This window comes from Lampetra fluviatilis, chromosome 44 (genome assembly GCF_964198595.1).
Source record: "Lampetra fluviatilis chromosome 44, kcLamFluv1.1, whole genome shotgun sequence".
Taxonomy (NCBI): domain Eukaryota; kingdom Metazoa; phylum Chordata; class Hyperoartia; order Petromyzontiformes; family Petromyzontidae; genus Lampetra; species Lampetra fluviatilis.
In genome coordinates, this window is record NC_136318.1 from 353,854 (window position 1) to 364,611 (window position 10,758).

General features: G+C 46.5%; 1 protein-coding gene across 1 annotated transcript in view; it reads left to right on the top strand.

Moving 5' to 3' along the window:
- LOC144947214 (putative helicase MOV-10) overlaps positions 1–10,758 on the top strand; it is a 40,234-nt gene continuing 29,476 nt past the window's right edge. The window contains exons 1-4 of the mRNA XM_078876408.1: positions 1–400; positions 6,974–7,067; positions 8,011–8,177; positions 9,874–10,112. Coding sequence (XP_078732534.1) covers positions 258–400; positions 6,974–7,067; positions 8,011–8,177; positions 9,874–10,112 — 643 coding nt within the window. The 5' untranslated portion in view covers positions 1–257. The remainder of the gene's footprint in view (positions 401–6,973; positions 7,068–8,010; positions 8,178–9,873; positions 10,113–10,758) is intronic.

The window sequence follows — 10,758 nt, forward strand, 5'->3', positions numbered from 1 at the left end:
GGTCTTGTTCACCTGAGCCGCACGGCGTCTCGTCCGGCTCTCACTTGTCGGTGGGGCGAAGCTCGCGCTGCAGCTCTCGTCTCGCGCAGAGTTGCTCTCAACTTTCTCACTCAACTTTCTCACTCAACTCGCTCATTCAACTCGCTCATTCTACTCTCTCATTCAACTCTCTCATTCAACTTTCTCACTCAACTTTCTCACTTAACTTTTTCATTCAACTTTCTCACTCAACTCTCGCGAGGCAACTCAGAAACGCGATGCCCGCGTGGAGCCAGCACGAGTGCGTCCAGGCGGGGCTGGAGTTCGAGTTGTTCCTGCAGCAGAGCGGCTTCCAGCCGGAACTCCGCGTCTTTACCAAAGTCGAGCTCAGAGACGTCTACAACCAGAGCTTCAGAAACAGGCGAGACACGGGGGGGGGGCACAAGGGGGGGGGGGCACAGGGGGGGGGGGGACACAAGGGGGGGGGACACAAGGGGGGGGGGGACACAAGGGGGGGGACACAAGGGGGGGGGGGGACACAAGGGGGGGGGGCACAAGGGGGGGGGGGGCACATGGGTAGACGCGGGTTGCATGGAGAGGAGTTCTAAGTAATTCCCTGTACACACGGAACAATTTTCAAACATTTGAAAAGTAACACGTTTAGAACAATCAATTTAAAATGTGTTTGAATAAGGCTAAGGCAACGTAGGCGGTTATGCACTTTAACATGTTGAATAATGTAAAAGAGAAATATAGTGTAGTGCAATGTATGATACAGAAAGTGACAAAATAGAGGCAACGGAGAAGATTCCACATTTAACACAAACCCAGCAGCAGCTCACGCTGGGCACCGCTGGCCCTGTGGGGGGCAGTGCCCCCCAACAGCAGCAGCACCTCGTGTTCTCGCCCTGCCGCCAGTCACCTGGGGGTTGTTCTCTGTCTCACCTGAGCCACAAACTTGACCAAATGTCAACACGTTGGCTCGGGGCATCGAGAAAACATTAAAAATTGGCTTGGGTCCACTGAAAAACATTTACAAACTTATCGAGAAGCCTGTTTATTCACCAAGCGTTATTTAAACTCAGCCGTGGTCAGCTAAGTTAATGTGGACGCAAGGAACCACAGGCTCTGAACGCTCACCACACACCTGTATATGACTCTCACATAAGGCCGATGAAAGGAAACCACATCGGCAAGTGATGCCGACTATGTGTTGCTTAATAGGGCCAAATTCACGACGGTGGTTCCGGGAACCCATTGCGTCGTGAAAGCGGGGACCGTCTGTCCCACAGTTGCTGGACCACCACCACATTAAACTCCACCGTCTCTTGCTGATTTATCTCGCATGCGCTCACTCCTCCCTCATCCACTCATTTAGCTCTCATTCCAGCAATCATTCTACTCATTCAATCCTCTTTAATTCCAAACATTCTTACTCATTGTATCATTGTGCCCCTCATTGTATCACTTCGTTATCGAATTCATTCTCATTATTGTCTCAGGCATTCTACTCATTCACTCACGCAATCGTCTAGTTCCTTTAATTCACTCATGTATTCATTATATACTCATTCATTTTCTCTTTTATGCATTTTTCCCCAAATTACCCACTCTTGCCTCATTCACCTTCTCATTCCTCCCTCATTCAGTTACTCAAGCCTCCCATTCATCCACTTCATCCTCTCATTCTTCCCTCAGTTCTTTCATTCCCACACGATGTGTGCTGGAAAACAGCAGCAATGCGTTTAAGTTTGCAAATCCACGTAAAAAAAAAATTTGCACGGGTTTTTTATTCTATAGTCCGTATAGGTACATTTGTTTAGCACCAATTACTTCGTGGCGACAGAAGATCAATACACCAACGTTGTACACGTAACTTTAAAAAGTAGTTTTTTTATTATTATAAGGTGTGTTTAAAGTCAACCAATCTCTATTTAATATAGCGGCCTTCACAATAATATTGTCACAAAGCGCTTCACAAGGAAACAACATTACATCAATAAAATGTAATTATAGCAGAGATAATAAAATACAGTACTGTAGTGTTTAAAAAGTGCAACAGCTTCCTTATGAGGCGGTGTCCATGTTGTGCTCGACATCAACACACCGGCACGTGGCACCGTGAGACACGGGACCCATAACACCCGACTGTGAGAATCCACAAACGCAGACTAGGAACTCATGAACGAGGACTCGGAATCAACAACCCTGGATTATTAAACCCATAGGGAATTGGGAGATGTGTCTTCAGCAACCTTTAAAACTACCAACTACCAGTTTCTCTGATATCAATGGAGGAAGTCATTCCACAACCTTGGAGTCAGACAATTGAATGAACACCCTCCTAACGTAACACATCTCAACCGAGGAGCTACAATGAGTCTTTGTGTAGATCTGAGACTTCTGATAGGAACATATCTCCGAAAGTTCAGAGGTAAGCAGGGACCCATACCCATCTCAAGGCGTGACATGTTAGTAGGATGATTTTAGACTTGATCCACAAGTCGACTGGCAACCGACGGACATCTCTCGGCGCTGGGGAGATTTGTTCCCAGAGTAGCTATACAAAGACAAAGATCCCCCGTATAGCCTGAATAGACTGTTGGGGCAAGTGCTGTTAGCGAGCACCAATACACACACACAGACAATGGCAAAATTATATACAGTAATTATATACAATATAGGGCAGATGTATTGAAAGGGGGTGGCATGTCTGAAGTTGTGATAAGTTGGATCTGGATATAAGCAACACAGTAGTGGCATTAGCTAATTTGTACGAAGCATTGAAGACATTTCACCCAATGCATTTCACTCCTGGCTGAGATAGGCCAAAGGCCAGACTTGGAATAGAGGTAACAGGGATGGCTTGAGTAATTAGCATCCAGGATGAAACTTAAGGTGGAATTAAACTTGGGTTTCTGTAAAAGTGTCGTCTGCATAATGTGCAACATAGAGCAAGGGAGCGGATACCAGATGTTGAAGGAAAATCAAGATTTATATTCAAACACGAATCCCAGTTTTGTTTTTCGTGTGTTGGCAAGTTTATGAATGTGAAAACCAAATCTTTGGTGATAATCCAGATCCAGAGGCATTTGTGTTCCGGATTAGGGAAAAGGGGTAAACAATGAGGAACTTACCATTTGTTGATTGAAGGGCCCCAGTGCAGACAGGATGTTAAGAAGGCAGACAGGTCATTAAGATGCCCATTGTTTCATGTTGATGGACCCTCTTAGAACAACATTACACATTGCTGTATTTGGTGATACAATGTTGGCAGTAGAGCACAAATAAAAAGCTCAGCACACTCGTTCATCAACATCCACTGTCTTTAGAGGAGAAATATTGTCATCGTTTCGGGCAGTAGCAATTCATTTATGGTTTACAACTCAGGTTTAAAGCTTCAATGCATAAATGAACAAAACCTAAGTTTTAGTATAACACTTTGTTTCTATTGGGCACTAGAACACCGGCTACATTTATTAAAGGATTGCCAAGGAGTTAGCGGCCCTTAAAGCAGCACTAAAGGGTCTGCTCCACCTTCCCACGTGATGTCTCGCACGTGATGTCATCTGGCGGCGTCATAATGCCAATTACTGTGCAACTTCATCTCTTCACAAAGTCCCTCCTGTAGCACACGAGGGGGTGGGTGGCCAGCACCACGCCCGGCCGCCTTTGTCTCCCCAGTGGCGATGTTTACACACCGCACCAGGTACTCACCTCTACACAAACACACCTCCTCAACGCCACCTCTCACAAACACACCTCCTCTCCAGTCACACGGCCTTCCCACATCATCAGCCAAGGTCTATTATTATTCACTGCTGTATGAAGGCCGCTCAAACTGTGGTCACCGAGTCAGAATAAAACTAATGTCATTTCTCAACATTGATTTAAGTAATGCATCATCAAGTGACTTAAGATGATTGTCCCTTGGAGCTAAACGGGATATGCAGCACGTCAGTAAGGGGCATCAGATAATTGTGTGGGCAATATCAAGACGTGTGTGTCGTGAGCCTGAAGAAGCAGCCTCATCAGGCACACGGCATCAGCTTGATGCCGTGACCCACTCCACATCTTCAAGGTGGCTGGCTCTAAACCTGCCCGTGAGTGATGTCTCGCAGCTGGAGAAACCTTTGGCCGTGGTGTTGACCAAAGTAAGTTGGCCCCAGTTTTATTTGGCTTTGTAAAATTGACTGAGTGGCAATGAAGGCAAACCTCCACAAATACAGTACAGTACTTTGTTTTCAACCTACCGAGTCTCAATTGAGTGGGCAGAGTTAGTGTTGTTGAATGTGGTGGACAATGGAGATGGGGTTTGCGAGCGAGTTGCGATTTCTGTGGGGTGACAGCAGCTGCAGTAGCAGCAGCAGCAGCTTCTGAGTTGCTCGTCTGCCCCAGTGACACGGGACATGTTCTGTTGACTGCTTGCGTATCGAGGGCTTGTTGAGCAGGGAGTGGGCGGTTGCTGGGTGTGGTAGATGATGACACTCGACTTGACACGACGTTCCATCGTGTGCCGCTTGTCTATTTTCAGCACGACTAAATGTTTGTTCGTAGCAAGGTACAGCCAGTCAATTCCTCAAGGTGCGGCTGCTGCCCAATCTTGCCTGGCGATGTTTTTCATTGTTTTCTGTCGCCACTTTCCTGATACGACAGAGGTAAAATACTTTTCTAATACCTGCTATAACCACCCAGAAATGTCTCTCCTTAACGCTCGTGACGTCACTCCACATAGACCAGCCCCCCTCATTAATATTCATGAGCAGGTGACGTACTCCAAATGGCCCCCCCATCCACCCCTCATTAATATTCATGAGCAGGTGACGTCCTCCAAATTGACACGCCCCCCCCCTTATTATTACCAACTATAATGAGCCAAGAATGTCTGTGTGCAACGCTCGTGACGTCACTCCACGTCGACCAGCCCTCATTAATAATCATGAACAGGTGATGTCCTCCACATGGACCCCCCCTCATTAATAATCATGAGCAGGTGACGTCACTCCACATCGAACAGCTCCCCTCATTAATAATCATGAAAAGGTGACGTCCTCCAAATGGACACCACCTACATTAATAATAATTAGCGGGTGACGTCACTCCTCATGGGGGGACGAGGCTCCTCCCCCCTCCTCAGCGTCAACTTACGACCCTCACTACAAAGGCAGAACCCTCACGTCACGCGGTTTCCGTAACGCTGTTGAGACATCAAAGTAAAAGGACGTCATGATGAACAAGGGATTATAACGTTAAAATGAAATAGGTCTGTGTCACCGCGCCCTTACAAACTGCACACGCATTAATGCAATTAATATCACGTGGTGCTCTGCTTTTCGCTTGCAAGTTTCAGATGTACTGCAATACACCCGTCCTTGGATGGGCAAAAGGCTCGTAGTGTATTTATGCTTCTGAACAGGATGAGACTGTGACCGGCAAGCCCAAGATAACATGCACAATTTGCAAACGTGATTAACTATTTTTCACTTAAATATTAAAACAACAGCGGTGTAATTATCGACAGCTTCCATGGAGAAGTTGCCAAAAGAGGAGCGGGGAGTCGAATATTTCCGTGGTGATGTCTCCTGTCCTTGCAGTCAAAGAGTGGCTTTCACCAGCTGGCAGGATTGCACATCACTGACACGATGTACAACCCCTCGGTCAATCCCCTGCTGGATGAAGACCTCCCCAGACTCTGTCGATTATGGGGACTGTCCGTACTTCCTCTTCCCACACTGGCCACTGCTGGGTTTAGGGTGACCACCGTTTCCACAGACCAAACCCAGATCTATATCTCGGTCAGCCTAGGTCGATGCAAACTGTGCAGTGAACACAAATACACTTCAACTCAATGCCACTAGAGCTCGGTGAAAATAATTTCCTGGCACCCAAACACAAATGCAAATCGCAGGACTGCCTGGGCCAAGTCTGGACATGTAGCAACCCTACCCAGGTTGATCCGGAGGCGGCGGGGGGGGGGGGGTAATTCCAGCACTGACTCGGATATCTTATCGCCACTGATGCTAACCGTCGGTGGGAATCGAACAGAATCCGCGAGCTGTGTAGTGCAGTGTGCACACCACTGGGCCACCGCTCCACCTGGGCAGATGACTGGCAGGGGAATAAACTCTGCTGTGGTGATTGAAGTGGGAAGAAGCATCTGTGATAGGCCGAGGAGGAGCTGGACGTGTTCCTGCCTAGCTGTGTACAGCAGCAGTCTCGCACTGTCATGCCTTCCGCGTGCACAACATGAGGTTTATGAAATAATTGATTAATATTACACACGTGTATATGTGAACTCAAGTTAACATAATTTCGTGCTCATTTGAGCATTGAAGTCGTGCTAGTCTCCATTTTACAGGCGTAAGGCAGTGGCAGAGATTCCACATTGGTGAAGCAGGAAGGCCACCTTCGACATCCCTACACACATTGGCACAACGATGGGATAAAAAAAAAATTCCCACAAGACACCCCCACGGTGGTATGCACCCCCCGGTGGTATATGCACCCCCACGCCACTCCACAGAGTTCCAGTCTCAGGACCTGGTGGTTCCTCGCTTTTGAGAACACGGGCTGCCAGGGCACGCACAGGCCAAGCAGCACATGCCCAGGGTGCTGCCGGGGCACGGCGCGTGCACAAGAGACCCCTTGGGCGCCGATGGTCTCCGCCGATGGACTCCGCTACGGCATCCCGCCGGGGGAGCAACTCGTGCTGCCCCCCAACATCCTCCCTGCCCCCCCCCCCCCACAGCTCGCTGGTTTCCTCCAGTTTCAGTCAGATTCTGATCTTCATGGGGGGGGGGGTACTGCCAGGACCCCCCTGACTCTGCTCCTCCCCCGTGGGGACCCCAGGGGGTTGTTTTTTATCCACCCTAGAAGGATGATGGGCTGAGTCAATCACGCCATTTATGAACGACGCATTCATAATGTAAGATATTAAAAGATTGTCTGAATGTAAGATATTAATCGTTTGTCTGATTATCTGTTTCTATTTCAGTGATGAACAAAGGAGGCCGAACTTTTCTTCAATGATTTATTACCTCAAGCAATGTGGAAACGTTAGAGTTAAGAATGGAAACATTGCTTTCAAGGTGATGTTTAAACGTTTACAAAACACATTGTTTTTATAATATGGTCTGTGGTTGTTGCTGGTGATAAGAGTGATTTATTTATCCAGATAAAAACACTCCAATTACTCTTTTTCAGAAGGGTCCTGCAATTTAGTTTCATATTTACTTCAAGATGTTTGAAGCCAACATAAGTAGATCAAGAAAGTCACTCTTGACTGAAATTTAGTGGAATATTTTAGTGATTGCCTAATGTATACTGTGTGTCTATTTGAATTACGTGCATTGTGTGAGCCAGTTCTTAAATATTTTTAGTTTTGCATCTGGGAGACTGTAGAATGGAAGTATATTGCTACCGTGAGTTGCTCATTTAAATGTATTTTCCGGCAAAGTAACAAACATAAGAATATTAGCAGTTGAAGAGGCACAGTGAAGGAATTGGAGCCGTTTGCATCACAAAGCATGAACCAATCAACACCTTGGCCCAGTTCAAACCGCAGGGAGCTTGACCTGTATTCAGTACAACTTCTTGGAAATCTAACAAAGGATTCGAGGACATTTTAGAATTTAAAGAGATTTCCCATTTTAAAGAGCTTCTTTACACTTTAATAGAAAACCGACCTTAAGGAAGAGTGGTGCTTTTTACATCGAATTGTGTGACTTGCGTGCTATTTCAACTTTTTTAACACGAGAAATCTGGAAAAGTTGCTTTTGTGAGTCCATGTGCTTGAAGCAGTTTGAGTGAAAGATCATCGTAAGCTGATGTTAAATTCAGAATTTGATGAGTACATGGGCTGTCTTAACATCACTGTGAGTGTGACAATTCTCTCGGGAGGTGGAAGGTTCATGACGAGAATTACGATATAAAACGACCACGTGGCCTAACCCAAGAACCCACGTGGGTGATTGTATTGGCTACGAAAAAACATACGTTCTATGTGCCATTGTTTGTCTCATGGGAAAATAGATAAGTGCTGCAAGGCCGGATCGACGGCCATCCACTGCCTCTTCTGCGCGTGGAGGAGGCCACAGCGGAGGTGTGGAGAATCTGGTGGCTCCCTCTGAAATCATCCCTCTGGATGCCACCAGGAGTGCTCGCAGAGCCACTCTGATAAAGCTGCTCCGGACACACAAGTAAGCACCCTGGGGGTGACTAAATTACTGGTCAAGAAGAGCCTCCAGTCAGACGAAATGCTGTTAAATATCGAATAAATCCTGAGTACGCTTTTAAAAGCTCTTTGTTTTTCGGAGATGGGTCCTTAATTCGGAAGCGTACAGGCAGTCAGCGGAGCCAAGATTCGACATTTGTAAAACTGCTTCCCGTAGTCGTTATTTGAGGTTACACTGTGGAAGGCAGCACAAGGGGCAGTAAAACCTCAGCTATCCAGGCTAATAGGGGGGGGGGGAGCTCTAATCCTACTCGCTCTGATTTCAGTTAAAATCTGTTCTAAAATGACAACACACGTGGTATATGTGTGTGGGGCGTGGTACTGGCCACCCACCGCCTCGTGTGCCGTGTCGGCCTTCATAGGTGCTCGCTAACAGGATTTGCTCTGACAGTCTGTTTAAAGGCTATACGGGGGTGGTCTTTGAACAGACCATAAAATAAAGAGTACGGTATTGTGTATTGTGTTCAATACTGTAGTTATGTCCATCGTTCTGAGGAGGGCATGTGTGTGTCTCATTCGAGTGCTTACTCGGTTTTATATTAGATGAGGTTTCTTGGTAACTGTAGAGATGAGTACTGTACACCAAACCCTTGCCCATCGTGGGGTTTGGGGTTACGTCCTGGAAATGTTTTATGTTACCCTACATTCACCCAAACATGAAACAGGAAGTAGTTTTATTTTAATGGTATTTGAGGTTCACGGTCAAGCTTCCACAGTGTTATTTACAACATGACCGGCACATGCACAGATCGGACCTTCGATGATGACAAGATTTCTGGACTTAATTGTTCATTTGGGAATTAGGCTTTAAAGGGAAATTACTTCAATTAAAAGGCAAAGTCTTGTATGTAACTGCCTCGGGCTCTTTGTAGGGATTTATTTATCATGATCGTTTCACTTGTTCACTGAGTCTCAAAACTCATGTTCAGTAGGATTCTGCCAGTTTATGAGCAGGAGGGGCAATGTTGCTACTGTTTGTAATCCCAACTGGATGATTTGTGGGAAATTTGAGAGCATTGGTGAGAAAACCAGATAACTCGGAAACCTACGTTGAAAGGCATTCAAGTCGTAAATAGAACCCCCCAGGCCCTTCTTGCGTTGAGCTGTCATTTGTGGCCAGGTCACTTCTGAAAAATAAGTTAATACCTCAGTGGGCTTTGCCTGGTAGGATGGGGATGGTTTATTTTCATTTGTGTGCGTGGGTTTGGGTTGTTGTTTATCTTTCTTATACTTTGCACTACTAGCATATTTTTGTACCGTTTGTTGTTGTAACGTTCATCCCCGCTCCTACTGGACATCTGTGCAAAAGAGCTTTATAGCTCATCAGATTCCTCTAGTATAAATAAATATTCTGATTCTGAGCGTTACCACTGCGACACGATGCCACCCCAAAACCCCTCAACCCTCTGGGATCGGTAGATATGGCACCACTTCTGAAGAGTCAGTGGTGGGCTGGCCCAACCTCCGCAGCCCTCTATAGATCTATATATTAAGATGTTTTTCAAGCCAATTAATCAGTGTTTAATGAGTGCATGAGGATTGCCAATGAGAATTGGCTGTTGCGCTGCTTCGCATGCTTCAGCATGCAAACACCGAAGCTTTGGCCTGCATTGTTTTTGCCGCGTACAAACCTCTCGTGGAAATTGTGTTTTTTTTTGCAGAGCATGGATGCTTGAGGATAAACATGGGATCTCAATTACTGCTGAGCCGCCATTTGTGAGTGGTGATGTGAAGCAGCAGTTGCTCGTGACTGAGAAGAAGCGCGTCACGATCACAATCAGGAACCAGGGTACCACTTGTGTGCAGCTGAGACGCTGTGATAGATTGCGCAAGATGGTCGGCTTCTCACTAACGAGCGACATCGACTTCCAGCCCAACAATCCCCTCTTCCTCCCTGCAGGTATTTATCGATTTGCCTAAACTGTTTCTTTGTAAACATTGTTCCTGGATGTCCTTTTCCACGTGGTTTGTGCTTGTGGGTCGTAGAAAACAGTGTGTGCCAAGCTAACTGGAATATTATAAGTTCTTGTCACAGCTGTGATCTGCAGTTGAATAATAGCACTGCACTTCCAGTGATTGTTCTCACTTATTGCAGCGAATGCCTTTCGACTAAATATTGGTTCCCATTTCTCCCCTCGGCACTGATAACCTAGCAAGGCAAAACCTCACCTTTGTCCTGTTGCCTTTGAAACTTACACTTTCAACTCGGTTTGTGTTCTCGCAGTCAGTTCTAATGGTCTTTGTGTATCACCTAATCCAGTAGCACCTAACCTGAGTGGACCTGCCGGCCACTGCCAACCCTGAGAAAGATTTTCACCATTAACTTTTTTCTAAATTAACACGGCTCTGCCCTATGCCGGCAATTTGCAAATGCATTCAATAGCCAATAGCCAGCTGTGTGACGAGTCATGGATAAACTTTAAATAGTTGGAGAATGGGCAGTAGTTGCGTAATGGACAGTTCTGCGGGCCACTTCCCACAGCCTTGCGGGACGACCGATGGTCAATGGACCACAGGTTAGGATCCTCGGACCGAATCTATCACCC